This window comes from Diabrotica virgifera, chromosome 7, assembly GCF_917563875.1.
Source record: "Diabrotica virgifera virgifera chromosome 7, PGI_DIABVI_V3a".
NCBI classification, from domain to species: domain Eukaryota; kingdom Metazoa; phylum Arthropoda; class Insecta; order Coleoptera; family Chrysomelidae; genus Diabrotica; species Diabrotica virgifera.
In genome coordinates this window covers 78,195,571-78,222,970 of record NC_065449.1, presented here as the reverse complement: position 1 = coordinate 78,222,970, position 27,400 = coordinate 78,195,571, and the positions used below count along the sequence as shown (strand labels likewise).

Here is a 27,400-nt window from a genome sequence, read left to right as displayed (position 1 = left end):
AATCCAAAACATCGTAACCATACTTTATTGGAATGGTTGTAGAAGCTGTCCTAATTGAGCTAGAATGCTGGGAGAGTCATTTTGCAGCATTTTTAAAGCTCTTTACAGTGATATATTATACAGCACGATTTTTAGATAAACAAACTTTTCTCAAACAAAAAAATATATTTTAAGTTTTTTTCCAAAAAGTACATAATTTAAAATTTTCATAATGTTCCTACAAATACATAGTACTGTTGTTAATAACATAAAAATTTTATCATGGGATGGTGATGGGTTCAACATAAAAAAAAATAAATTTTACACATACAGTATGCTGTATGTAAAAAATCCCGAAACATTTCGATTTTTATTTTTAAATTGTAATTTTTTGGCATATACATTATACTAGTGACGTCATCCACCTGGGCGTGATGACGTAATCGATGATTTTTTTAAATGAGACTAGGTGTCGTGTGCTAGCTCATTTGAAACGTTATTTAATTCTCTATTCAGTAATTAATAAACAATAATATAATGATTTATACAGGGTGGCAAAAAAAGTTTTTTTTTTAAATTAAATTAATTGACAAAAAAAGAAGACGGTATGTAATTTATTTAATTTAAAATAGATTTTACTGTTGCCAGAAACAGATTAATTACATACATTCTTCTTTTTTGTCAATTAATTTAATTTAAAAAAACTTTTTGCCACCCTGTATAAATATTTATGTTGTTGTTTATATTACTGAACAGAGAATTAAATAACCTTTCAAATGAGCTAACATAACACAGGACCTATAGTCTCATTTAAAAAAAATCATCGATTACGTCATCACGCTCAGATGGATGGCGTCATTAGTATGATATATAATGTCTGTGGCTTGGTTCTAAAAAGGCCAATGTCAATATTTCACTTTTTTGTACAGCTTTATTTAAAATTTAATATTGACAAAACAAAACGCAAAAAATTGACTGGCCATTTTAACACCAAGCCACAGTATGTAACTTTGTGTTAAAATGGCAAATGTCAATTTTTTGCGCTTTGTTTTGTCAATATTAAATTTTAAATAAAGCTGTACAAAAAAGTGAAATATTGACATTGGCCCTTTTAGAACTTATCACCATCCCATGATTGATAAAAGTTTTATGTTATTAACAACAGTATTATGTATTTGTAGAAATATTATAAATATTTTGAATTATGTACTTTTTGGAAAAAATCTTAATCAAAATATTTTTTTTTCTTTGAAAAAAACTTGTTTATCATAAAATCATGCTGTATATATATCACTGTAAAGAGTTTTAAAAATGCTGCAAAACGAAACCCCTCCCAGCATTCTAGCTCAATTAGGACAGCTTCTACAACCCTTCCAATAAAGTATGGTCGCGGTGTTTTGGATTTTTTTGGAAAACTTTACATAATCATATTTGGGAAACAGTTTTTGTTTCCCTTATTAGCCACTATGAGTATTCCAAATTATAACCAAATCTGAAGAGGGGTGGAAATTAGGTGTGTTGAGTTAATATGGAAGGACCCAATTGTCAGATGTGTTTGTTATGCTTTTTTTGAAGAAATAAATAAAATTCCCTTGATTTTTAGATTTGTAGTCGGTTCACATATCCGTCACCATCCATCAAAGAAAGACCAGGAACTTCCCGAAGAGCCACAAAATGACATGCAGATACCACAAGAAATGTTGAAAAAGTATATAGTATATGCTAGACAGAATATACATCCAAAATTACAAAACATGGATCAAGATAAAGTTGCTAATATCTACAGTCAACTGAGACAAGAATCTTTGGTAAACAATTTTTTTTTATACAGCTTGTTTCAAGTTGTTTTTATTTTTTCTCATATGTTTTACAATATTTTATGTGAATAATATGTGCAGATACGTGTTTATATATACACTCACGGACAAAAATATTGCATGTTTTGAAATTAACGTGTGAAATAAAATTTTTTGTGCTGCCCCCAGTGTCATAGAAATAGGATTTCTTTTCCGAATGCGATGTTTTAATGTGTGATATAAAAGGTATAATTGGATTTAAATTTAATATGGGCTATATGGTGGCCAGTATAATTTGAATCTCATCAAGGTAAGTATTCACTATTCTACCGACATGAATATCTGCATCTTGATGCATTAAAACGAATTTGTTATTCAATATGGCTGGTAAATGGCAAAGCATGATCATTTAAAATGTTTTTAATGTACATAATATCAGCTGTAATTCACCCAATCACCTCCACAAGTTCGGTATCTCCTTTCCAAGAAATACCACTCCATAGCACTATGCCGCCAACACCAAAATTAACACTCTGTATGAGGTTACATCAGGCGTACCGTTAACCATATGGAAGCAAGATTTATAAAACTTCGTCTATGGAAGAGTTGGCCAACAGTGTATCAGTTGTAACCTCATACAGAGCGTTAGTTTTGGTGGTGGCGGCATAGTGCTACTGAGCGGTATTGAATACCAACTGATATGTACATTAAAAATATTTTAGATCAGTTTTGCCATTTGAAAGCCATATTGGATATGACTTAGCGCCATATTTATGCGCATAAATATGCAGTATTTTACGCAAAAATATGCATGTTTATCTAGAAAATATGCATGTAATAAATATTAATTAACATGTACCTATGTATCTTACAAACTAAGCTTATGTAATTAAATATTTAAGTTTAAGTATTTTTACAAATAAAGGATATTATTTCGAATTGTCGTATCAACAAATTATTAAATGCTGTTTTGTAGGGGTATATACCTCACAGAGGGAACCATATGTACCCCTCCAACGATCCCTAATAAGGGTGAAACGTACATAGGGGCGTTTATGGACCTCTCCGAATCAACTGAAATGTAAGACGTTTCTCATTTTCGTTTTGCAGCGAATTCTGTTAAAAATATTAAATAAAAATCGACGTAGGAATCTTAAAATTATCAAAATATTTTAACTTTTATTTGCATAACAATTTACAATATTTAAATTAAAAATATCCATTAATTATTTATATGGGAAATAAGCCACAATTAAAATGAAAAAAATAATTTTATTAACGTTTCGACGCCCAAATCGGGTGCCGTTGTCAAAATACAAAATATTACTAATTATAATACGGATATTCTTGAGTTGGGGTTGATTTCATGTAATCGAATGAACTGCTATCTTTCAGTAAGTCGTCCCAGGAACGCAACTCATAAATATTGGCAATATCATTTTAAAGTCTTCTACTTTAAAATGTGTAATAAGATGTCTGAATTGCCAATATAAATGAGTCAGATTAAATAAATTATTAGAAGAATTTTTTTGCTTAGTAACAACACTTTTATTTATTTTAGTAATATTTTGTATTTTGACAACGGCACCCGATTTGGGCGTCGAAACGTTAATAAAATTATTTTTTTCATTTTAATTGTGGCTTATTTCCCATATAAATAATTAATCATAAAAATGCCACAAGGAAATAGCTTCAGAACAACATTAAAAATATCCAATACAAATTGGTGCAGTAATCTTGAAAATGTCAAGAAATAACTACAGGAGGCTTCAACCTTTTTTTTTATGTTTAGAGAAAAAATACTATGAACATAAATTAAAAGCACTTAATTATTTAAGTGCAATATATATGTTTTTTTTGTGTTCAGTAAAATAAAGGCCAACTAATGCTATTGTTCAAGAAAAAAGTAATAGCGACCTATCAGTAGACTATTGAATGATTTGCATTTTGAATATTTTTTTCATCTCAAGAAATTTAAAAAATGCTTGAAAAGAGAAAAAATACATCGATTTCTTGCGAACCAGCCTTCTGTTCGCACTTATTCAAAATATTCTCAATTTTTGAAATGCATGTTTGTACCACTGTGTAAATATTTAAAATAAAATAACAAATAATATGTAAGTACTTACGGTTTTGCCACAAAATGAGCAATAAACTTTATCCATATCCATAAATACCTCTTTGTAAGGTCTTATAATAGTTGAAACACTTTCAAATTTTATCACAGTTTATTTTCGGCATTTTCAAAGTACAATTATTCACAATAATTACAAAGACACGTGTTCACGGCTTCAATTTTTCGACTTCAACAACAAAAGTGAAATTGGCCGTTAAAATAAAAATTTTTGCCTAGAGATATAAACTGGCACATTTTGGAACCCTTACGTTCAAGGACAAAACTATAAGCCGCTATCTTTTATTAGTTACTACTTTCGATACCAAAAATTTTAATACCAGGAGATTATAAAACAAAATATTGGGATTTCCAAGCTATTTCTTACAAGAATATAAATATGTAGTTACAACCAAAATTTCAAATTATATGCACTTTATGCACACTTATAAAAATATCGTCGCTGATTTGCAAAATGGGGCCAAGTAACATTTTTATATTTTTACTAAGTGGAACTTAGCTCCTTTTTACACAACCAGTTTAAAAAAGTGTTACTTGACACCAAAAAATTATGAGACTATCTCAACAACAATAAGTAATACACTTCACCCCTTTTTACAGAATAGGTAGAATCTTCGTACCTATCATTTTTGCATATAACCCCTCTTTTGAATAAAATGTCACTTGGCACCTTTTTGCAAATCAGCGACGATATGCAAAATTTTACATTTTTGCATATTTTATGCATAATATGCAAAATATGCAATTTGCATATTTGCCTAAGTTTAGATAGGACATATTGGTGCTAATGCACGTCTTCATGTCGCTAGCATGGTGAATACTTACCTTGATGAGATTCAATTTAAAAATTATTCTGGCCAGTATATAGCCCAGATTAGATTTAAATCCGATAATAGCATTTATGCGATACTTTAAAACATCGCATTCGAAAAAGAAATCCTATTCCTGCGATAAAGGAATCCATATTATGCAATATTTTTGCCCGTGAGTATATATTTATATGTGTACAGTTGAGTCCGCGAATCTTTACCCGTGCGTCATCATTTAAAGCATACGAAATAAGTCGAAAATCTATTTCACGCAACAACAACTGACAGAAAGTGGCTACTGTTCCGATTACGGGTTTTATTATAAAATTTGACGTTATCAAATATATAGAATGTCAAATGTAAGCTTTGCTTCAAAATTTGTGTACAGAATTACAGCTACATTTGAAGTAGCTCAATAAATTGTTCTATTATTATTGATTAATAAATAAATAAACAATTTATAAAAAAATTCAATAACATTTTATTTTTGTTATTTTATTCACTTTGACGGAAATCTAAACACAATCATTTCTTTACTGTGTGAATGACGTTAGCTTTGTATGTTTTAAATTTGTTTGTTTTTAAAATTTGTTTGTTTTTAAAATAACAAAATGTCTGGCTAATTGGCTCGGCCAATGCCATCAAATTCACAGAAAAAAAAAAATAAAAAATATTAATTGCCAAAATATAATTATTTACCTTAAAATTTCAAAGCCCAATATAAAATTAGTTGTGAAAACAACTGTTTGTGTAATATAAAGAAACTTCAAAACGCCAAAATTCGACAAAAACCGCAAAAAATTCAACTGACTGACGCCAGAAAAGTAAACTAAGCAGAAACGTCAAACAAATTGTGCCTAAAATATGAAAACATACCGAATCGTCTTTTTTTGTGCCTATCTCTTTTCAATGCACTGAGTCTAGATGGTTCATAAAAATAACATGTGTTTTTACTTAATAACAAACGGCAGCTGGTTTGTCATGAGTTTCATGCGTGGAAGAGAATGATGCTAGATAAAAAGTATGTTTTATCTCGCCAGGTATTAATGACGCACGGATAAAGACTCACGGACTCAACTGTATCTATCTTCGCATGAAATTTTGAAAGCTTTTCATTTTTCCCATTTGTGTGTTAATATTCTCATAAATGATTATAAAAATGAGCTATTGATAATAATTGTCATATAACTAAATGAGTTCCTTATAGGCTACTGGTTCCTTACCAATTACCGTCCGTCATATTGAAAGTATTATTAGAATGAGTGAGGCACATGCCAAAATGCACCTAAGGGAATATGTACAAGAAGACGATGTTAATATGGCAGTAAGGATGATGTTAGAAAGCTTCGTAGAAACCCAGAAATATAGCGTGATGAAATCCATGAGACAGGTAATGCTTTTTGTGGTATAAAAATTTTCATTTGTTTACCCAATGTGATATCAAACTAAAAATTATTATAAGATGTCAGTAACTTTTAGTTTTTTAATCTGATCATAATTTTTCTCACTGCTATTTCCTAAACTTTTTGCAATGTTTACTTAGATATGACACACAAAACTAGTGTTTAAAATAAACAAAGTAGCTGACAAACAAAACTAGTGTCCAGAAAAACAGAAATCTAACGTAAAATTACTCATTTTTAAATCTAGGTGACACATATTTTCCAAAAATAAAATGCTTGTCTTAGCTTGTTCCATTCTTCGATTTCGATTTACAATTAATTGTGATCAACATGTGGAAGAGTTCGATCGTTGGAAGGGTTTTTATCTGAATTTCGTCTGCACTAACTTTTATTTTGAACATTTCCTCCATTACCACATTCATTTTTATAAGTTTTCTTTCGGTTAAAGATTTTCTGTTTCTACTTAGTAACAATTTCTGTATGTTTATTAAAAAAATGAAAACAAGTAAAATCTTTTATAAAAGTTATATTTTTATCCACAGAACTAGTTTTCGATCGGATAACCGATCATCATCAGTGCTGACGTGCTAACCACCATAATAAAAAAATATACGGGTAAAAACCCTTTAAACTTGATCCATGGAAACATACATTACAATTGTAGAAAGAAGTAGACGAATTGTAGAAGTCATGGAAATATAGATTAAAATTGTGAACTTGAACATAACATGGATGCACAAGATATCACATGTGAGGTACCATTTGAGCCCAAATTAAGTTGTTCACATGTTGAATAGATGGTGGCAACTGGCTAATGATAACGGAAATCCTGAATGATGACATGACAGAATTGACAGTTCCACAGGAAGTTGAAATATTTACTTGTTAGTTATGTAGCCACTGGTGTAAAGTAAAGTGTAAAGTGAAGGAGTAGTCACTCCACTGTGATAAAAAATCAATTAAAGTAAAATTAAACTTGATGTTGTAGCTATCTGTTTAGAGTAACTGTATTAAAAGGCAGTCAGGTGATGTTTGTCCAAGATGGAAGTAGGCAAACCACATTACACACGAAATCAATAACTAAGAAAATCGATAATAAATCCTTTTGTGGTCACACCTAGGATTTGGAAACGCATTTTGTGTTGATTTAAATTTCTCAGTTATTGAATTTATTTAAATAGTTGGTAGTTGTTGGAATATATGTAAATGCAAGAAAAACCACAGTAGGGGTTTTTCTTGCATTTTGGTGATAGAATAGTAAAAATGTCTCAATTAATCCAGAGACCAATTATCATTAAAAACAAGCTCAGAATTAGGCGACTAATTCCTAAGGACCCCGCAGGCTACCCGGAACCCCAAGGGTTTAAGAGCAAACCGTCATAAGATGTAGCTATAGGAAGGGAGGAGGAGAGGATGGAAGGTGTATATGAGATAATTAATGAGAATGGAGCATGAACGGGCCCCAGAAAGAAACAATGAAACTTGTTGATTTGGTTTTAGTATGAATGAGTATTATCAAGTGATATGTTATGGTAATGGCAAATTGAATAGATGGGGTGAAGATGGTCATATGTAGAATTAAGGGGGATAAATTGAATATAGATCAAATTTTTTTTTGATGATAGAAATGTATGTGGATGATAATATCAGTAATTTACTTGTATGTCACTGGATAGAAGATAGTGGTTTGATGGATGAAAATGAAAAGAAAATCATTGTGGATTGTACCAAATCAATTATAAGTGCATTAGTATTAGTGGATGGAGAATGTGAAGGAAGCAGTAAAAGGGTGGAATGTAATATTGTAATTAATGTTAAGAGAAAAGTTGTCTGTGGAGTGGTTGGAAGTCCCTGTTGAACGAAACATGGTTGACACATTTCAGACTTTTTGTTTTTCTTTGATTATTTCTAGGTCCTCATACAAATCCAGTTTTAAGAAATCTTTCTGTTGGATGTTGTGAAGTAGAGAGACATCATCTGGCATATTCAAAGGATGTATTTTATGTTTAAGATGTTGGGAGAAACTAAAGGTGTTCTCTCTTTTGGTGTGTTCAAGAGAGCGAGAAGCAAGTGATCTACAAGTTCTTCCTATATACGTAGCATCATAGTCAGAACATTGTAGTTTATAAACACCACTACGATTCATGTAGTTGATACTATCTTTGGAATTGGATCAAGATTGTCCTAAGTTATTGGATACTTTAAAAGAAATGTGAATATTATCTACTGATCTTTTGATAATATTTGCAATATCCCCAGATAGCCTATCTTGGTGAAATGCTATAGAAGCATTAGTAGGTTTGGTTGTCAAATCCCCAGGGAACGCAGCCTGTCTTAAGACCTTAAGCTGTCTTTTATGAATGAGCTTGTTTATGATGTGTGGATCGTAACCGTTATTGAAGTCTATTTGACGAAGTATATTTAATTCTTTCTTGTAGTTGGATTGAGATAAGTGGATGGTTTCAAGACGGTGTATGTAACTGTGAAAGGCAGCAAATTTATGTGACATGGGGTGATTAGATGATAGTGGTATGACATGGTCGGTCTGTGTCGGGTTTCCTATTGATACTGAAATCGGAGTGGTCATTTAATCTGGTAATAGTGAGGTCGAGAAAATTAATTGATTAATTGAAATGACTAAACAATCATCAATGTATCGATACCAATGGAGAATTTCAGTATTTTTAATGATATGCACGGATTCTAAATGATCCATGAAGATGTCAGCTAAGAGGAGATAGGAATCCTTAGGAATTAATCGCCTAAGTCTGAGCTTGTTTTTAATGATAATTGGTCCCTGGATTAATTGAGACATTTTTACTCTTCTATCACCCCTACTGTGGTTTTTCTTGCATTTACATATATTCCAACAACTACCAACTATTTAAATAAATTCAATAACTGAGAAATTTAAATCAACACAAAATGCGTTTCCAAATCCTAGGTGTGACCACAAAAGGATTTATTATCGATTTTCTTAGTTATTCGATTTCATGTGTAATGTGGTTTGCCTACTTTAATTTATTTAAGTTTAATTTTACTTTAATTGATTTTTTATCACAGTGGAGTGATGGTCATTACTGTTTTCTATTTTAACAAGCTTTACACCAGTGGCTACATAACTAACAAGTAAATATTTCAACTTCCTGTGAAACTGGCAATTCTGTCATGTCATCATTCAGGATTTCCGTTATCATTCGCCAGTTGTCACTATCTATTCAACATGTGAACAACTCAATTTGGGCTAAAATGGTACCTCGAGCAGAATACATGTGATATCTTGTGCATCCATGTTCAAGTTCACAATTTTAATCTATATTTCCATGACGGATCAAGCTTAAAGGGTTTTTACCCGTATATTTTTGTATTTTGGTGGTTAGCATGTCAGCGTCTTGTCAGCACTGACGGTTATCCGACCGAAAACTAGTTCTGTGATGTAGCCCTTTTTAGGGAATTTTAATATACCTTTTATAAAGGATTTTACTTGTTTTTTGTAATATATGGTATACAGCCAACTACAGGAAAACTTTTTCCTCGTGGATGTTTATTTTTATACTAGTGATTTTGCCCGTCGCCATGCGACGTTTATTGAACGTCATTTAACATTTACATACCGACAAATGTCCCGAACAGACTACACGACTTGTCGCATTAGGCTTTTATAAGATTAGATATTATTTTCTATTTTAATTTTCAGTGTTAATAATGGGAAGTTTATATGATTATTTTCCGATGATTGTATTATTTCTGACATTCTGACAAACATTTATTTCTTTTCTATTTCAGAGTGCCATAAAGCCTATATACAGAGTGAGTTTTATGTATGGAAACCCTTAATTATCTCGGAAATGGCTTGCACATAGATTTTGATGGGTAAGGGTATTCGAATGCGGTCAATATTATAGTTGTAATTACATTGTTGTCGGATCTTCCGTTTTTCTGGAAATCTAATGAACTTTCCTATCTCAAATGGAACACCTTGTATATTTTTTGCGTTTTGAAGTCCTTAAGAAATACTGATTATTTTTCATGTGATATTTCCTATACTTAAAGCCATAATAACGGAGCTATTGCTGTATTTATTAAAAAAGAAATTTTAAAAAAATTATAAAAATCAATTTTTTTTGGCCCGCGTTGATATTATTTTAGATTCTTTGGATCATTGGGAATAAAAAAGGTCTTTTGTAATTTTTCTCCAAAGTTAATCGTTTTCGAGTTATAACAATTTAAAACTGAAAAAAAAAACGAAAAATGACGATTTTTTAGGTTCAAAAACACAAGTACAAAATATAATTTTTGAAATTATGAAGTACCGAAATTCAAGATCAAACCTTCTAAAACATTGTTTTGTAATTGTTAATGAAGCGCATATTAAGAAAAATTTCAAAAGATCTTTTTTGTTCCCAATGATCCAATTCTAAAATAATATCTGCCCGGGCCAAAAAAATTTATTTTTATAATTTGTTTAACATTTTTTTTTTTAATAAACGTAGCAATAACTCCGAAATTATGATATTTAGGTATAGGGAATATAACATGAAAAATATTCAGTACTTCTTAAGGACTTCAATACGTAAAAAATATATGTAAATAATTCCATTTCCAAAAATCGTTCCATTTGAAATAAGAAAGTTCATTAGATTTCCAGAAAAACGGAAGATCTGACAATAATGTAATTACCACTATAATATCGGCCGCATTAGAAAACCCTTACCCACCAAAATCTATAAACATCGTGCTAGCCGTTTTCGAGATAATTAAGTGTTTCCATACATAAAACTCACTCTGTATGTTCGAGTACATTTCTCTTGAGACTTATATGCCAAAATTAGATATTAAGGTAGATAAAGAAATCTCTAGTTCTAGTATATAGTAGCAGTTATATTTAAATGTGTATTTTTCAATTTACTCGAGCTATAACATTTTTTAGCTTTTAGTCATCCTAATAATCCAAGTAAAAAATAGTAGTTTCCAAATTATAGCAATATATTGTTTTACAGGTATTCCAAAGATATTTACTTTTCAAGAAGGATCACAGTGAGCTTCTCTTCTATATATTAAGGCAACTCGCACAGGATCAACTTACCTTCCAAAGAAATACCACAGAAATGGAAGCACTAACTATAGAGATTGACGAGAAAGATCTTATGGATAAGGTAAGCAGGTCTTGTTTAGTATTGAGTAATGTTAAATGCCCCTTTCACATACCAGTTTGCGTAGTTTTATTACTATGTTTATTTTGCGGTTTTTTCTCATTCGTTACAAGACCTCATTATGAGTAACTTCGTGCATCCAAGAAATTCTCAGTATGCCTGTAGCCGTGACCAAACATCTCGTAACAGCGACAGTTCGTAACAGCGACACATCGTAACGGCGACAGTTCGTAACTACATATACAAATTCGTAACGGACAATTCGTAACGTCCAAATTGAATTATTCTGTTTATTTTTGTTAACGTCGAAGCTAACTGTTATTACAGTTACAATTGAAATTATGTTTATCAATTTAACGAAATAGTAGGTACCTGGATAAACATATTTAAGACATTTTATATTTCGTGTTTCAGAATATAAAAAGTCTTTAAACACATACAAACTTTAAATATTTAAATACATACAAACTTTTAACAATATTTTTAAAAGTTTATCCCTCTTATTGTTCATTAAATTTGCATATACCTACTTTATTAGGTAAAGGAATAATGAAGTAATTCGTGAAATCTTTAAGCCGACAACCGTCTTTAGACATTCCTAACTTTCTAAGTAAACATTTTTCTAGGTAAAGTATTTTATTTAAATAATTTTTATTTGCGTGTTTAAATACTTTTATTATATTCTGAAACACAAAATATGAAATGCCTTAAAATGTTTATCCTGATACTGATTCGTTAAATTGATAAACATAATTTCATTTATAACTGTAATAACAGTAGTTTCCACGTTAACAAAAATAAGCAGCATAATTCAATTTGGACGTTACGAATTGTCCGTTACGAACTTGTATAGTTACCAACTGTCGCCGTTACGCACTGTCGCGTTACGAAATGTCATGGAACCGCCTGTAGCACATGCCTAGTTCTCAAATCCTTCAAAAGGCGCGTCATGGATGCCTCGGACAAGGTCCACAATTCCAGTCAGTACAAAAGTACAAGGAAAACATAACATCTCTGCAAGGGGACCTTAATTGGGAGTTGTATACCGTGACTACTAAAAATCTTCCTTCATTAGAATGCTGTTCTTGCCTTTAATAGTACGCCGATCGTTCTCCGTTTAACAGTATATCTTCGTCAACATATTCTAACATCTTCATTATGTGTTCTGAATATACTTTATGTTTGTTAAAGCAGGCATGTTTGTTAAAACAAAACAAACATGTTTGTTTTGTTGTTATTTTTTTTAAACCCTGTAGATTTAAGTAATTATTGTATATTATAATTGAAAAAAGAAAAGAACAAGAAAAAAAAAAAAGAGAAAAGGAAAAGCAAAAAAAAAGAAAAAAAAGCAAAAAAAAGACAAAGAAAAAAAAAAGAAAAAAACTAAGAAAATGTAAACCTCCGAGAAGTTGAATCGGGTTTATGTCTTAGCGTAGTAAAAAAAAAACAAAAAATAATAATAAAAAAAAAATAAAAATAATAACAAAAAACAAATTGACAATATAAAAACAATACAAAAAAAATAAAAATAAAAAAAATATAATTTCAACCAAAACAGTGTATTATTTAGATAATAATTGTAATATGTTAGTTTGTTATGTATTTAGAGTTTGATTGAAAAAACTCTGATTGAAAAAACAAATTTGTTTGTTTTTAAAATAACAAAATGTCTGGCTAATTGGCTCGGCCAAGGCCATCAAATTCACACAAAAAAATATACTTTATTTATAGATGGTTTTTGTATCCCATAAATTATTGAATATATTTTATAGAATATTCAAGTATTTTTGTATAAATTGTTTTTTATTTTTAGGCCAAACAAATCGATATTCACGATCTCAAGCCGTTCTACCAAAGCCAAATATTTGAATCTAACAACTTCGTTTATGATGCCAAGCGAAAAGTGATAATACATACAGTACCAGAATCGATGATCACAGAAGATTAAAATTTAACTTATTAGTTTTAAAATTAAGTTAATCATCCATTTTTATACCAGTGGGATTTATCATAAGTTTGTAGTATAATACAGTATTCTCTTTTTTATTGCTCCATTTCTAGGAGCCGAAAAGAGAAATACTTACGATTTTTTACAAATATTTTTAGCATTTGGAGACAATAATTTTTTACTAAGTATTTTGTAAATAGTTTTTAAAACAGTTAATATACAGTATTTTTTATAATTTCTGTTTATTAATTTGTTAAGCTCATGAGAAAAAGCAGCAACAGTAAAACTGGGATACTCTGGAATACCTTTGAACTATTAGAAGATCTTGAATACGCAGATGATGTATGCCTACTTTCAGCAAAGAAAAAAAATGTGAGAAAATAGCCAAAGAAGGTAAAAAAGTGGGTATGGAGATAAACATGAATAAAACTGAAATAATGAAGATTAACACACCGAGAGAAATGGGCATACAAATAGAAAACCAAGTGTTGAAATCAGTGGAAAGAGTCAGGCATAAATAAATAAGAAGGAGAAGATGGAAATGGTTGGGCCATACTCTTCATAAGAAAACAAGCATTGGAATTCCAACCTCCAGGAAAATGGAAACAGGGGAGGCCGATAAATACATGGAAGAAAACAATTATTATAGAAGCAGAAAACGTCGGCCTAACCTGGAAAGAAGTCGGGGAAAAATCACAAGATCGGCAAAAATGGAGAGTGACAGTAGATGCCCTGTGTTTCAATGGAAAAGAAGAGGATAAGTAAGTAACTTTGTTAAGCAGAACAAAGTACTAGAGTATTATATGAGTCCTAGAGAAGTACTAGCGGACCAGATAAGCAGCGATATAATTTTACATTATCTTTATGAATAACATTTTACTGGTCTGTTGTGTCAATCAGCACTACTCGACAAGTTTTCGTTTATAAGTTTTAATATTTTATTGCAATAGTACGGAATATACAGTGCGCTGGAATAAGTAACTAATACTAATAACCCCCTTACTAACTTATTTATTTATAGCACATAAGCAAAACGCTCGGACAGGTCGATTTTTAAAATAATCATATCAATGTTTCGAACTTTACGCGGTCCCTCTTCAGGTGACAGTGATAACTTTGATTTTTTTAAATAGGAAAGTACATCATGTGACACCTCATTTAAAAGCTTTTGAAATACTGATTACAAAAATGTATAATACTTTAATCCTTTTTGAGACCGTAGGCGCAAAATTTGGTCGAATTATTTTGAAATGAATGAATTTTTTTCGAATCCTGAGAAAACTATAAAGTATTTTTGAAAAATTTAAACGCAGACTGAAATATTACAGTATTATCAAGGGTCAAAAGTCCCTGAAAACTTCTATAATGATTATTTTAATAAGTCACAGGGGTGAAAAAAAAAAAGAAAATTTAGTCGGATTTTTAATTTCAAATATATCATTCAAAAGAAATTTTTGTTTATTCTAAGGGACTTTCAGCCCTCGGTAATAATGTAATCTTTTATTCTGCGTTTAAATTTTTCAAAAATACTTATTAGTTTTCTCAGGATTAGAAAAAAAATGAATGCGTCCCTGAAAACTTCTATAATGATTATTTTAATAAGTCACAGGGGTGAAAAAAAAAAAAAGAAAATTTAGTCGGATTTTTAATTTAAAATATATCATTCAAAATAAATTTTTGTTTATTCTAAGGGACTTTCAGCCCTCGGTAATAATGTAATCTTTTATTCTGCGTTTAAATTTTTCAAAAATACTTATACGCCAGTCAATGGGAACAAGAATAGGATATTACCTCCGAATTCTATCCTACTGCATGGATTTTAACGAAATTTTGGGACTAGTTTCTACTTATCTCCTAATTAAAAGTCTACCCTATGTCGATGTGTGCTTTTATCTTGGGGGGTGGTTCCCACCCCTTCTTAGGGGTGGAAAATGTTTTGGTTAAAATTACCACGGAATTCGATAGAGAACCTAATTCTAAGCAAAAACTGTTCCATATTTTTTTTAGAAAACTCGTTACTTTTTGAGATATTCGTTGTTGAGAATTGGCCATTTTCATTGAAACATAATACCTTTTCGAACGGTTTTTTGCGAATACCTTAAAAATCATGCATCTAACTAAGAAAACTATATTAAACATTTTTGTAGGCTATAAAAAAACAAAGAGAAACTTGCCTTCATAAATCTTCTAGTCATAATACAAAAAGAGATATGGTAGGTGAAAATAGGTATTTGTTTTTGGTACATTCTCAAATTGGTGTATTTAACTTAAAATAACAGAGAAACGGTCGATTTTAGGTGTATAATGCTACTAATACCTTTTGTAGTGCTTGAAAAGACCTTTAAAAGAAATTATATTAAAGGTCCATTACATTAAAACTCAGCTAGATATGCTGCAAACAAAATTGATAACTAATGTTTTTTAAGAAAAAATGAGAAGTAATTTTAACCCACATCCACCAAAATGTAATTGCATCGTTTTCCTTCCACAATACCTTTTATTATAGTGTTATTTCTTTGTTTAAAAAGTTGGACGGGTTTAAAATGAATGGTTTTTGAAAAAAAAAAGATCAAATTATAGAGAGCATTTTTAAATTTTCTTAAAAATCTTCCTTTTTCTCCATGTAACTTGAAAATGATAAGAGATACAGTAATGAAAAATATAAAAGAAATTTTTATCTGAAAAAGCCCTACATTTTTGTGTAGTATCTTTTTTTCGTATCACTTATCCTTTTCGAGTTACATAGAGGAAAACGAAGATTTTTAAGAAAATTTAAAAATGCGCTCTCTAATTTGATCTTATTTTTTTTTCAAAAACCATTCATTTTATTCCAGTCCAACTTTTTGAACATAGAAATAACATTATAATAAAAAGTATTGCAGAAGGAAAACGATGTATTTAAATTCTGATTGATGAGTGGTTAAATATACTTCCCATTTCTTCTTAAAATACATTAGTCATCAACTTTTTTGCAGAATATCTCGCTTAGTTTAAATGTAATCGACATTTAGTATTGCTCATTTTAAAGGTCTTTTCAAGCACTACAAAAGTTATTAGTATCATTATACACCTAAAATCGACAGTTTCTCTGTTATTTCAAGTTGAATACATAACACCGATTTGAGCATGCAGCAAAAATACAAACTCTTCTTACCTACCATATCCCTCTTTGTATTTTAACTAGAAGATATATGAAGGAACGAATCTCGTTGTTTTTTTATAGCATACAGAAATATTTTATATAGTTTTTTTGTCATCTATTTGGTTGACGTTCGGTTAGGTTCGGTTTCGTTCGGTACACTGACTGATGTCACGCCCTCGCTAACGAAAATGTTGCCGCCCGGAGGGAAATTTCCCTCTTTGCGAAATTTTCAACATAAAAGGGAAAAAGTTAACTCAAAAGGGAATTTTTGCTCTAGTCAAAATTGTGAAATATAAAAAAAAGAATGTGTGTACTTTGTACGCATGTAAGAAGTTATACTTCTATTATATGATTTCAACTAAATCAATATACTTTAAACAGTTTATTTATATTTAATTCAAATATTTAACTAATTTTAATACTTACTACTTTCCAAAAATCTTTATTAAAACAATACCAAAAAGGAAAAAAAAAATAAAAGAATAAAACGCACACAAACACATTGAAAAATGCCACAAAGGAATGATTTATGAACAATAATTATGTTTTCCAAAAATTTTAACTAAATACGTATTTTCTGAAAAAAATTATATAATAATATACTTACAATCATAAAATGTATAAAAAAATAATAACGCAATGGGATTCGAACCCGCTACCCGTCGATCCCGCCGATCGAAAATCAAAGTGCTTTCCCATTGAACCAGCATCGCGTATCTGTCATGTGGGAATATACACCAACTGACCGTTTACACCATAAACTTTTGACAGTTGTTGTTTATTATTTATATGAATTTAATCAAATTAGTTTGATTTTTGTGGAATTAAAGGAAAATTTTGTGGAATAACAATATATTAGGTGAATATTGGTGGAAATTTTGATGGTAATCAAATTATGTAAATCAATGTATTTAGGTTCATTTTAAATTTTCCAAATATTTAGGTACATATCTATGAAATTTTTTATTAGGATACTGAAACATTTACAATTATTACGTACCTGTCGCCTGTCGCTTTTAAAAACTATTTAAAAAGTCACTACAATAATTATAAACTTGCTTTTTTCTCTGCCATCACAACAATAAAAACTAAAATACACAACATAAATTATCGACAGATGATTTTAACACCCAATCGGATCCCGTATAACGTTTGAACGACTAATACCATACTGTCGGTGTGCGCATGCGCCAGGGAATGTAAGAATTCACCTTCGTGCCTAAAGAAGTATAACTTCAAAAATTGAAATATTTGAAATTAATTCGACATATTCTCTCAGATTTTGTAAATAGAAGGAAATTTTTTCATAAAAGTGAGAATTTTTAAGGTAAATTGAGGGGAAAAACTTACTTGACGACTGGCAACACAGGAAAAATAACCCGCCACGCGGTTGTTGAGACGCGGTGATAATTTGTGCATTTGTGGTTATGTTGTATGTTATATTCACAGTTATTATATCAAAATCAAAGTTTTTCTTCGAGTTTTTAATTCTCCGAGACTACATATTAAGTACTTTAATTATTAATACTAAGCTGAAGCTTATTTTCTTTAGTTTTCCATAGACTATAGACCAACCTGCTCGTGATCGTGATTACGTGTAACATTTGATGTTTTTTGTAGTTTCTAACTGTATCCACATACTATCTAAAATAAAAAGTTCATGTTTCATATTATTCACAGGGTTTTAGATATTGTATCTAGTTGCATAAGCTCAAAAATTGACTGTGTGTAACAGTGATATTACACACGTGGGTTAGTCAAAAATTTAATTCAATTACTGCTACTCTCTGTCTTCATACCTTAATTTTGAATCTCCCTGAACAAACAAGAAATTTTTGTGACATCATTATAGTAGCTTAAATTTACATACATTAAAAAACAAAAAAAAAATAAATGAAACTCTAGAGTCACTACCAATTTTTATACCTATATTTCAAATTTTATATTGTTTTAAACTGATTTATTTTGCTTATTATTTTTATCATATTTAATAAAACATCTATATACACCATTCTTCAAAAATATTACTAACTAATTGAGCCATACATAATTGTTAAAAAAAATTTATTTTATTGTTTTTATTATATTATTTATTCTATGTATCATATTTACTAAAACATAACTGTGTATTTACAATTTAAAAAAACGTACCTATCTATTTATTGTATTATATTATATTGTATTATGTTGCTATTTATGTTATTTACGTTAATATGTTATTATTTATTATTTTATATCATATTTACCGAAACAGGTGTATCCACACCTCTCGGAGACCTTCGAGTTAATTTATTCACTTTAGCTGTAAATATCTAAGAAGATTGTACCTATTATTGTTGAATAAATTATTATTATTATTATTATTAATTAAGGTACTAGTACACTTTAGAAAACCAAAAATAAGCATTTTTGAAGTTATACTTCTTTAGGCGCGATTGAGAGTAAAATTTCATAATACTGCGCGCATGCGCACACAGACAGTATGGCGTTTAGTTGCTGAATCTTTTAAGTTATGTATAAATATATCAGTGCAAGAAAAGGTGTGAAAAGAATATATTAGTGTTTTTAGTAAATATATTTATTATAATTTTTGTGTCTTTGGATTTGTCTTCCTCAGGAGTAAGATGAGTATTATTAAAACATTTTATTGTATATTTATTATACTTCACTGAACAGTGAATTGTCATTAGGTACGTCCGAACCGATACAGACACAGTCCTCGTAGCGTATTTGCTATAGCATTCGTCCAGAGATCGAGAGGTCTTGAGTTCGAGTCCGGAGCAATCCTATACTTTTTTTTTAATTTTTTTGAAAGCGGTAAGCACAAAATTAGTTTGGTGTTTAAAAAAATTAAAACAAACTGTTTAAAGTATATTTATTTTTAAGAAATCATATAATAGAAGTATAACTTCTTACGTGCGTACAAAGTACACACACATTCTTTTTTTTTAAGATTTTTTTTTCTCAGAACCTTTATTAAAAATGAACATCAAACTTTTTACATATTAATACATAACTCTTACAGCGTTATTAATAAACACGGACTAACGCCTGACTAACTTTAGTCCGAGGACTAAGTCAATACCATTCATTTTCCCTATTAATAAACAGCGACTAACGATGGACTAAGCTAAACCCTCTCTAGTCTCGGACTAAAATTTAATCCGAGGTAATAGTAGGTTTAAACCGAGACTAACTTGACATTTTGTATTCATAACCTTACAAACTTGCTAAATGCATTATTTGCTTTTGCTTGCTTGTATAATAAATATATAATAACATTATTATGTTATTATTGATAATGGCGAGATATTATTTTATTAATGATTTAAGATAATTAATAGACGAATTAAATGAGGATAGAAATCAGCGGAACGATATTCCTATTGTGAGTCACATCGAAATATACAAAATTATAAAAAAAATCTTTAGTTTAGAGGAATTAGAAGGTAAATTTAAAGTCAAATACCGATTTTCAAATGGTACAGCAGTTAATATGAATATGAAATACAAAACAATAATACAATAATATAAAATATAAAACACCAGGTATATAGCACCTTCTCAGAACTAAGTCCAACAAAAATTAATTAAAATTTATGCAGAAATGGCACCGACCGAACAGCTGTTCGGTTTAGAGGAAAGAGAGGTTAAATACTCATTTCCTTCTTTTTCGCAAAATTCTCTCAATTTCTCTTCTTTTTCGCAAGGGTTGCCAACATAAATTTGTTGTAACTAGGACTAAGGAAGGTTTAGTTAGTCCGAGCTTAGTCCGTGTTTATTAATAACAATCTTAAAATGAAGTTAGTACTCGCTTAATCTCGGACTAAGTAGTCCGAGACTAACGTTGGACTAAGCAATTTTTATTAATAAGGCTGTTAGAGAATACAAAAAATATATCTTTTTTTTTATTTATGTACGTACACTAATATCGTTGATTGATAAATACGGAAAGATACGAAACCCTATGCATTATTTTGTTGTCTTTAAAACCTGCCCGTATAGTGGCGCGCCTAGCTTAAATTTGTTGGAACTAGCCTTAGAGGGAAGTGTAAAATTCTCCCTACTCAAGGAACTAGCCAAGAACACGCGGTTATTTCACGTGGCCCGTATTCAAAATTTTAACGCAGCAGTCACTATCATATTAATCTGTATTATTTTTTTTTTGTTTTTGTTTCTGCAAAAATGTTGAAAATATAAATTGACTATAGAGTTTTTTTCACTACTCTTGACCTCACAAGTAAATACTTTTCGAGTTATTTGCGAGTGAATATATTCATTTCTCAAAAAATAGTACGTTTTTAGACGGATTTTCGCAAATAACTAAAAAAGGAAGTATTTCACCAAAAAAAACATTCATAGCAAAAATACAGCTTATCAAAAAGTGAAAAAAATGTTTTATATAAATATGACATATTATGAAGTCGTAGACCCAGTAAAAGCAGAGTTATAGCTAATGAAAAGTAGGTTCTTATTATTTGTCAAATTCAAAATTGAATATTTCTACATGAAATAACCAAAAAATTAAGAACTTTTCGGGGAAAACTCATCATAACTTTTTTAAAAAGTTTAAAATAAGCTTTATTTTTTTGAGTTTCTAGTATCAGAAGTAAACAAGTTGCGCACAAAATAAAGTTGATCCTTTTTTTTTGTAAAAAATATCTAAAAATCACCTCCTAATTAGCATCTCAAATGAAATTAATCAGTAGCGCTTCATAAGTTACTTTACGTATGTATGCTTATTATAGAGGATCTGTAAGTTTCATCGGTTCATAGTGCTTATTTTTGAAAGGCTGTAGTTAAAAGGGCTTCAATGAGTCACTAATCACGAGTATATGCAAATTCGGAACAGCCCTATCTTAACCAATTTTTGTATTACAGAAAAACAAAATATTCAGAAAACCAAAACCTTTAAACTTTGGGATATTTCGTATCACAAGTTATTTAAAAAAAAGGCATTTTTTTCAAAATAAAAAAAATACTGTAAAACTAAATTTATGATGAAATTTACAGATCATGTGTATTATAAACAATACATAAGTAAAGTCACTTGTGAAGCGGTAACAATAATTTGATTTTATTCGTCTTGAGGGGCCAAACGAAAAACACAAACTACTTTTTTTCTTTTTAAATCGTGTGCTGTTGTGATTTATAGCAAATTTATAGCATCTCTTTCGAAATAAAAATTTTATGCAAGTTCCCTTTTAGAGGGTGATTTTCACGCTTTTTTAAAACTATTTTTACAAAAAAGGACCAACTTTATTTTCAGCGTAACGTGCTTACTTTATGCTAAAAACATTTTTAAAAACAAAAACAAAGCTTTTTAAAACTTTAAAAAAGTTGCGATGAGTTAGCAAATTTATAGCATCTCTTTCGAAATAAAAATGTTATGCAAGTTCCCTTTTAGAGGGTGATTTTCACGCTTTTTTAAAACGATCTTTTACAAAAAAGGACCAACTTTATTTTCAGGGTAACGTGCTTACTTTAATGCTAGAAACTTTTTTAAAAACAAAAACAAAGCTTTTTTAAAGAAATGTGCTTTATTTTTTGGTTATTTCACGTTGAAATATTCGATTTGGAATTTGACGAATAAGAACTTACTTTTTTAGCTACAACTCTGCTTCTACTGAGTATAAAGATTTTATACAGACATTTTTTTTTTAATTTTTTATAAAGTATATTTTTATTGAATACCTTTTTCGATAAAATACTTACTTTTTGTGTTATTTGCGTAAAACCGTCTAAAAACGTGTATTTTTTTGTTAAAAAACGAACATATTCACTCTCAAATAACTCGAAAAGTATTAGCTTAATCAAAAAACTGAATGGAATAAAACTTGCTACAATTAATCAGTTTATCCACTTGATAGATACCAGATAGTATTAGACTTATTGATATTATAGCTACCTAGCCTTATACAAAGTGGATTTAGAAAGTCCACATCTACATTAGACAACCTAGTGGATATTGAATCTGTAATTCATGGGTAATTTGGATGTGATAAAGTATGTTTGGCTTATGGCTATCTTTTATTATATTGTATAACGCGTGCCATTTGGGGATTAGATATAAGAATTCTATTAAGTTGGTCAATTCCAGGAAACATAAAATTTATTAGTAATTTCCTATATAGACGAAACTTATTCGAATAGATAACGTCCTTTTAGACTCAAAAATCCAATTAAAAGACATTCCTCAATGGTCTACTCGTTGCACTTTTCCTTATTGCAATCAATGACATCGCTAAATCACTTAACCCACTAGTCATTTAGAAATTAGAGAATTGGTCAAACACTACTGGCCTAGAATTTTCTCCCACTAAAACGAAAACAATAATCTTCAGTAAAACTCCAAAGAAGCACATTATACTACCAAAAATCTACCTAAAGAATTTCTTCTTCTACTTTTTTTTTTATATAGGCAGTACTGCCTGTTTTTCTTCAACGGTGCCTTTCATTCTGTCCCTAAATTGTCATTCCATCTTTTCCTTGGGCATCCTATACTTCTTCGGCCTAACGGTGACTTGTCCCTGGCTATTCTTATTATCCTTGATTCAGACATCCTGCTTATGTGTTGATTCCACTCTTCTTTTCTATTCTTTACCCAGGTATTTATATTGTCTACCCCACATATTCATCTGATTTCCTCACTTCTTACCCTGTCCCGTAGTCCTTTTCCAGCAATCCTTCTTAAAATCTTAATTTTGTTGGTATCCAGACATCTTTGAATTTTGCTTGCATCTGGTCTTGTTTCGGCAGTGTAAATCATAACTGGTCTAATAACTTCAGTCAAATGACTTATATATTCGGTCCTTTGATTCCACTCTAAGGTATTTGTTTTTCCAAATTGTGTCGTTTAGGCATCCGGCCGTTCTACTGGCTTTAATTATTAGTCTTTAACCTCTTCTTCGATAATATTGTCGGCTGATAGATTAATTCCCAGTTATTTACTTTTATTGTCTAAGTCCAATTGGCATCTTATTGGTTCTTTGGATATTACTAAGCTTTTTGTTTTTGGGCTAATATTTTCATATTCATTTCTTTTGCGCTAATGTTGAATTCGTGCAGTAATCTTTGTAGGTCGTCTTCGCACTCTGCTACTAACACGGTGTCATCAGCGTAACAGAGTATTTTTATCTCTTTATCGCCCATTTTTTACCCTCTTTTTTCTTCACTTGTTTTATCATTGCATCCAGCGTTATGTTTAACAGTAGAGGGCTTAGTGAATCTCCTTGCTTGATTCCTGTGTTTGCTTCTATATGGATTCTGTTATTATTCCATTGATTTCATTTCTATTTTATTTCGTACATAAAGGTTTTCTATCAGTTTTATAATATCCAGTGGTAAATTTTTGTCATATAGTAGGTGTATCACGTCTTTTAATTGTATTCTATCAAACGCTTTCTCTAGGTATATAAAACAGAAAAACCCTCGCTTGTTATACTCTAATGATTTCTCCGCTATTTGTTTTATCACAAAAACTGCATCGTTATGATCTTCCCCTTCTAAATCCTTGTTGTTCAACCGATATATTTATGCACGCCATTATTTTCTTCATCAGTATTTTTGTTGGGAGTTTCAGTATAGTGCTCCGTAAATTAATCCCTCTATAATTACTGGGGTCTGCCCTATCACTTTACTTAAATAACGCTATCATCTAAGTGGTACTCCATTCTTCTGGAATTCTTCCTGTATTTATTATTTTACTCATCAGGATATTCAGTTCTTTGTGAAGTCTCTCTTCTCCGTATTTTAAAAGTTCATTAGCTATTCCATCTTTCCCTGGTGCTTTTCGATTTTTCATCTGTTTTAAGGCGTTCGTTATCTTCCTCTTTAATTTCTGTTTGCTCATCCGATTCTAATCCTGGTTTTCCAGTTCTTCATGATTAGCTGTTTAATACAGGTTTTCTAGGTAAGTTGTCCATGTATTTGTATCAATATGTTTTACTTCTACTATCAGTTCCTTCATCTCTGCTGTTTGACCTCTTATCATTTTCCACATTTCCTTTTGCATCCCGTATAAGTCGTGCTCCATCTCTTTTGAAAATGCTTACCAATGTTCTGTTTTCTTCCTTCTTACTATTGAGTTTAACTCATTTCAAACTCTTTTATATTCTTCACATATGTTTGTCTCGTTCTTTTGAATTTGTATTCTAGCTAGATTTTCTTTTTTTTTGGCCTTTTTTTTTATTTCTTCACAGATCCATGGGGTGTTCTCCTTTTCTTTCGTATATGTTTACTTATCTTACGATCTCCAAATGCGTTGCTGCCATTTTGATATTATCTCTAATCTTCCTCCAAATTTCTTCTATGTCTTCATCTGGTGTTATGTAGTTTTCGTTCAGTACTTTTTGCAGTCTTCTCTGGTATAAATCTCGTGTTGACAAGTCTTGTAGCTGTTTTACCTTTATTCTTGTCTCACATTCAATAGGGTCTTTTTTCCTGTTTTTTTGTAGATGTATTCTGATTTTTCCAAGTACTAGGTTGTGATCACTTCCGATATTAGCTGCACTTAAACATCTTATGTCTAGTACTTGAGAATGATGGATGTTTCTGTTTGTCAATATATAATCAATATCGGATCTGTGTGCTCTTGTATTTTTGAATGTATATTTTTCTTGATCTTTGTGTCTGAAGAACGTATTGTTTATTCGAAATTCGTTCTGAGAGCAAAAGTTAATACGTAGTTCCTAAAGAGGTTACAATAAATTATTCATAATTGATTAACTTCTTGGGAATAAAACTGGATAATCGTCTATCTTGGTAAGACAATATACACTCACTCCGCTCAACTTAATGAAAAATATCTCTCATAAACAATGGGATGTCGACGTCCAAACTCTTATGACTGTTCACTGGAATTTGGGTTTCAACCTGAGATACAGTCGGAAAAATGAAAGAATACCCATGAACGAACATATAAAACACGCTGTATTTTCCTGTCATCATGTCGCAAAGAAAATTGCCCAGCGCAAGTACATGTAATAATAATTATTACATGTACCTGTGCTGGCCAATTTTTTGTGTGACACGGTGACAGGAAAATACAGCGTGTTTTTTATGTTCGTTCATGGGTATTCTTTCATTTTTTCTACTGTACAATACGCTAAAGTGTTACGTTTGGCTTGTTCTCTTGTATGTAATGAAAGCATGGATAATAAAGGCCAGCTCCACTAACAAACTTGAAGTCTTTGAAATGAGGTGCCTGCACCGAATGCTTAAAATATCATGGACATATTTAGGGACATATTGCGAGGAGAATGATATACTTGTCGGCAACTGGAACTCGAAGGAAATATAGAGGGTAAGAGAGGTCTAGAAAAAGATGTCATGGCTGGTTAATATTCGCCAAATGATATTAATGAAATTACTCTTAATAGAATAATGTAATCGTGACTATCTAATATCTCACCTGACAATACAATGCACGGTGGACGTCTACGCAGAAATACACGGCACCTTTAAGAAGTAAAGTTAATAATAAATAATTCAATAATTATACTTAGTCACTATTTTCCCCCTAACTCGGAAAATATCAACGGCACGAAAAAACTTAAGAAATTGTTGGAAATCGCGATTGCAACCATTCATGAGTCCTTACCATTTTTCTCTCAAAGAGTTTAAAGTGGCCGAGCGGGTTACTAAGTCAATTTCATTTAAGTAAATACGTTTGCAATATCTCCAAACAAAATATACAATTATCAGAAGAGACTGTAATTAACGAAAATAACTACCTATTTTTTTATCGAGATTATGAGGCAAATAAGAAATGTACAATATCTAAAATCACCAAGTGAGTATTTTTCTCGTTAAATAAATTTTTTATTAAATAAATTATATTATTATACATATATATTATATAAAATTATTAAATAAACTTTAGAATATTTAATGATTTGTTTCAAGAATTCAAATTAGAAGACAAATTACAACTAGAAAATTATTCTTGCTAATTTAAAAACGAGTTTAGAAAGTAATACATAGGTACACTCCAATAATTATTTTAAAGATTGCCATTGTTATCGTTGAATGAGAACTCAAATTTAAATTCATCAAAAGAATTAAATAATTTTTATTTTAATCCGATCGACCCGACCGACCCCAAATTCCGATAACCAAAGCTACCTGAATACGTCTCATCGTTGTCTCAGGTAAATTCAATCTCGCACCTAGAAAGCTGCTAACGCCATCTATTTCTAAAACCACTGGTGTCGTACATAAACGCTCATTTAGTTTCGTATCTTCCAGTATATTTATCAGTCAACGCTAATATGGAAGAGGGTGCCAAAGTGGAGGCCACAAAAAAATTAGTTCCGATTGCGGACAGTTAATCTCAGGATTGGGATCTCTGAAACAAAAAAGTCGTACGGCATTTGAAAAAGGAAGGTTTCTTACGTGACAATTTACCACCGTTAGTGAAAAATTCCACAAAAAAAAAGATTTTACGTAAATGTGGAAAACTTTTATGAAAAAATCACCCGTTTTTATTCAGTTCTTCATGGTTAAAAAATATTTATTTTTTATTTTTTGGTCAAATTGTGATAAATTGTCACGTAAGAAGCCTTCGTTTTTCAAATGCACTAGGTACGTTTTTTTTTGTTTAAGATATCCCAATCCTGAGATTAACTGTCCGCCATCATTTTTCGAAGCCTCGACTTTTGCGCCCTCTACAATATTAGTGTACATGCATAAATGAAAAAAGATATACTTTTTTGTACTCTCTAAGAGTTAGTTATTATTATGTAAAAAGTTTTATGTTCATTTTTAATAAAGGTTCTGAGAAAAAAATTCTTGAAAAAAATTATTATTTTTGGTCTTCTAAAGTGTACTAGTACCTTAATAGTTCTTCATATTTAATTAACACGATATACGCTATATAACGCTAAATAAGCCAAAGCAAAGAATGATGTTATTATAATTCGTATTATTACTAAAAATTAATGATTTTCTAACTCCGTGGCTTAAATTTTCAATAATATTTAATTGTTTTTAATATTTTCTTTAGGAAGGAGTTAACATATAACGGACACCTTTTT

The 27,400-nt window shown here is 30.3% G+C and overlaps 1 protein-coding gene across 1 annotated transcript in view; it reads left to right on the top strand.

Moving 5' to 3' along the window:
* The window catches only part of LOC114346480 (DNA replication licensing factor Mcm2), a 91,031-nt gene extending 77,574 nt beyond the window's left edge, over window positions 1–13,457 (top strand). The window contains exons 10-13 of the mRNA XM_028297218.2: window positions 1,583–1,787; window positions 5,926–6,108; window positions 11,122–11,277; window positions 13,088–13,457. Of these exons, the coding sequence (XP_028153019.2) occupies window positions 1,583–1,787; window positions 5,926–6,108; window positions 11,122–11,277; window positions 13,088–13,222 (679 nt within the window). The 3' untranslated portion in view covers window positions 13,223–13,457. The remainder of the gene's footprint in view (window positions 1–1,582; window positions 1,788–5,925; window positions 6,109–11,121; window positions 11,278–13,087) is intronic.
* Window positions 13,458–27,400: the final 13,943 nt, after the last annotated feature.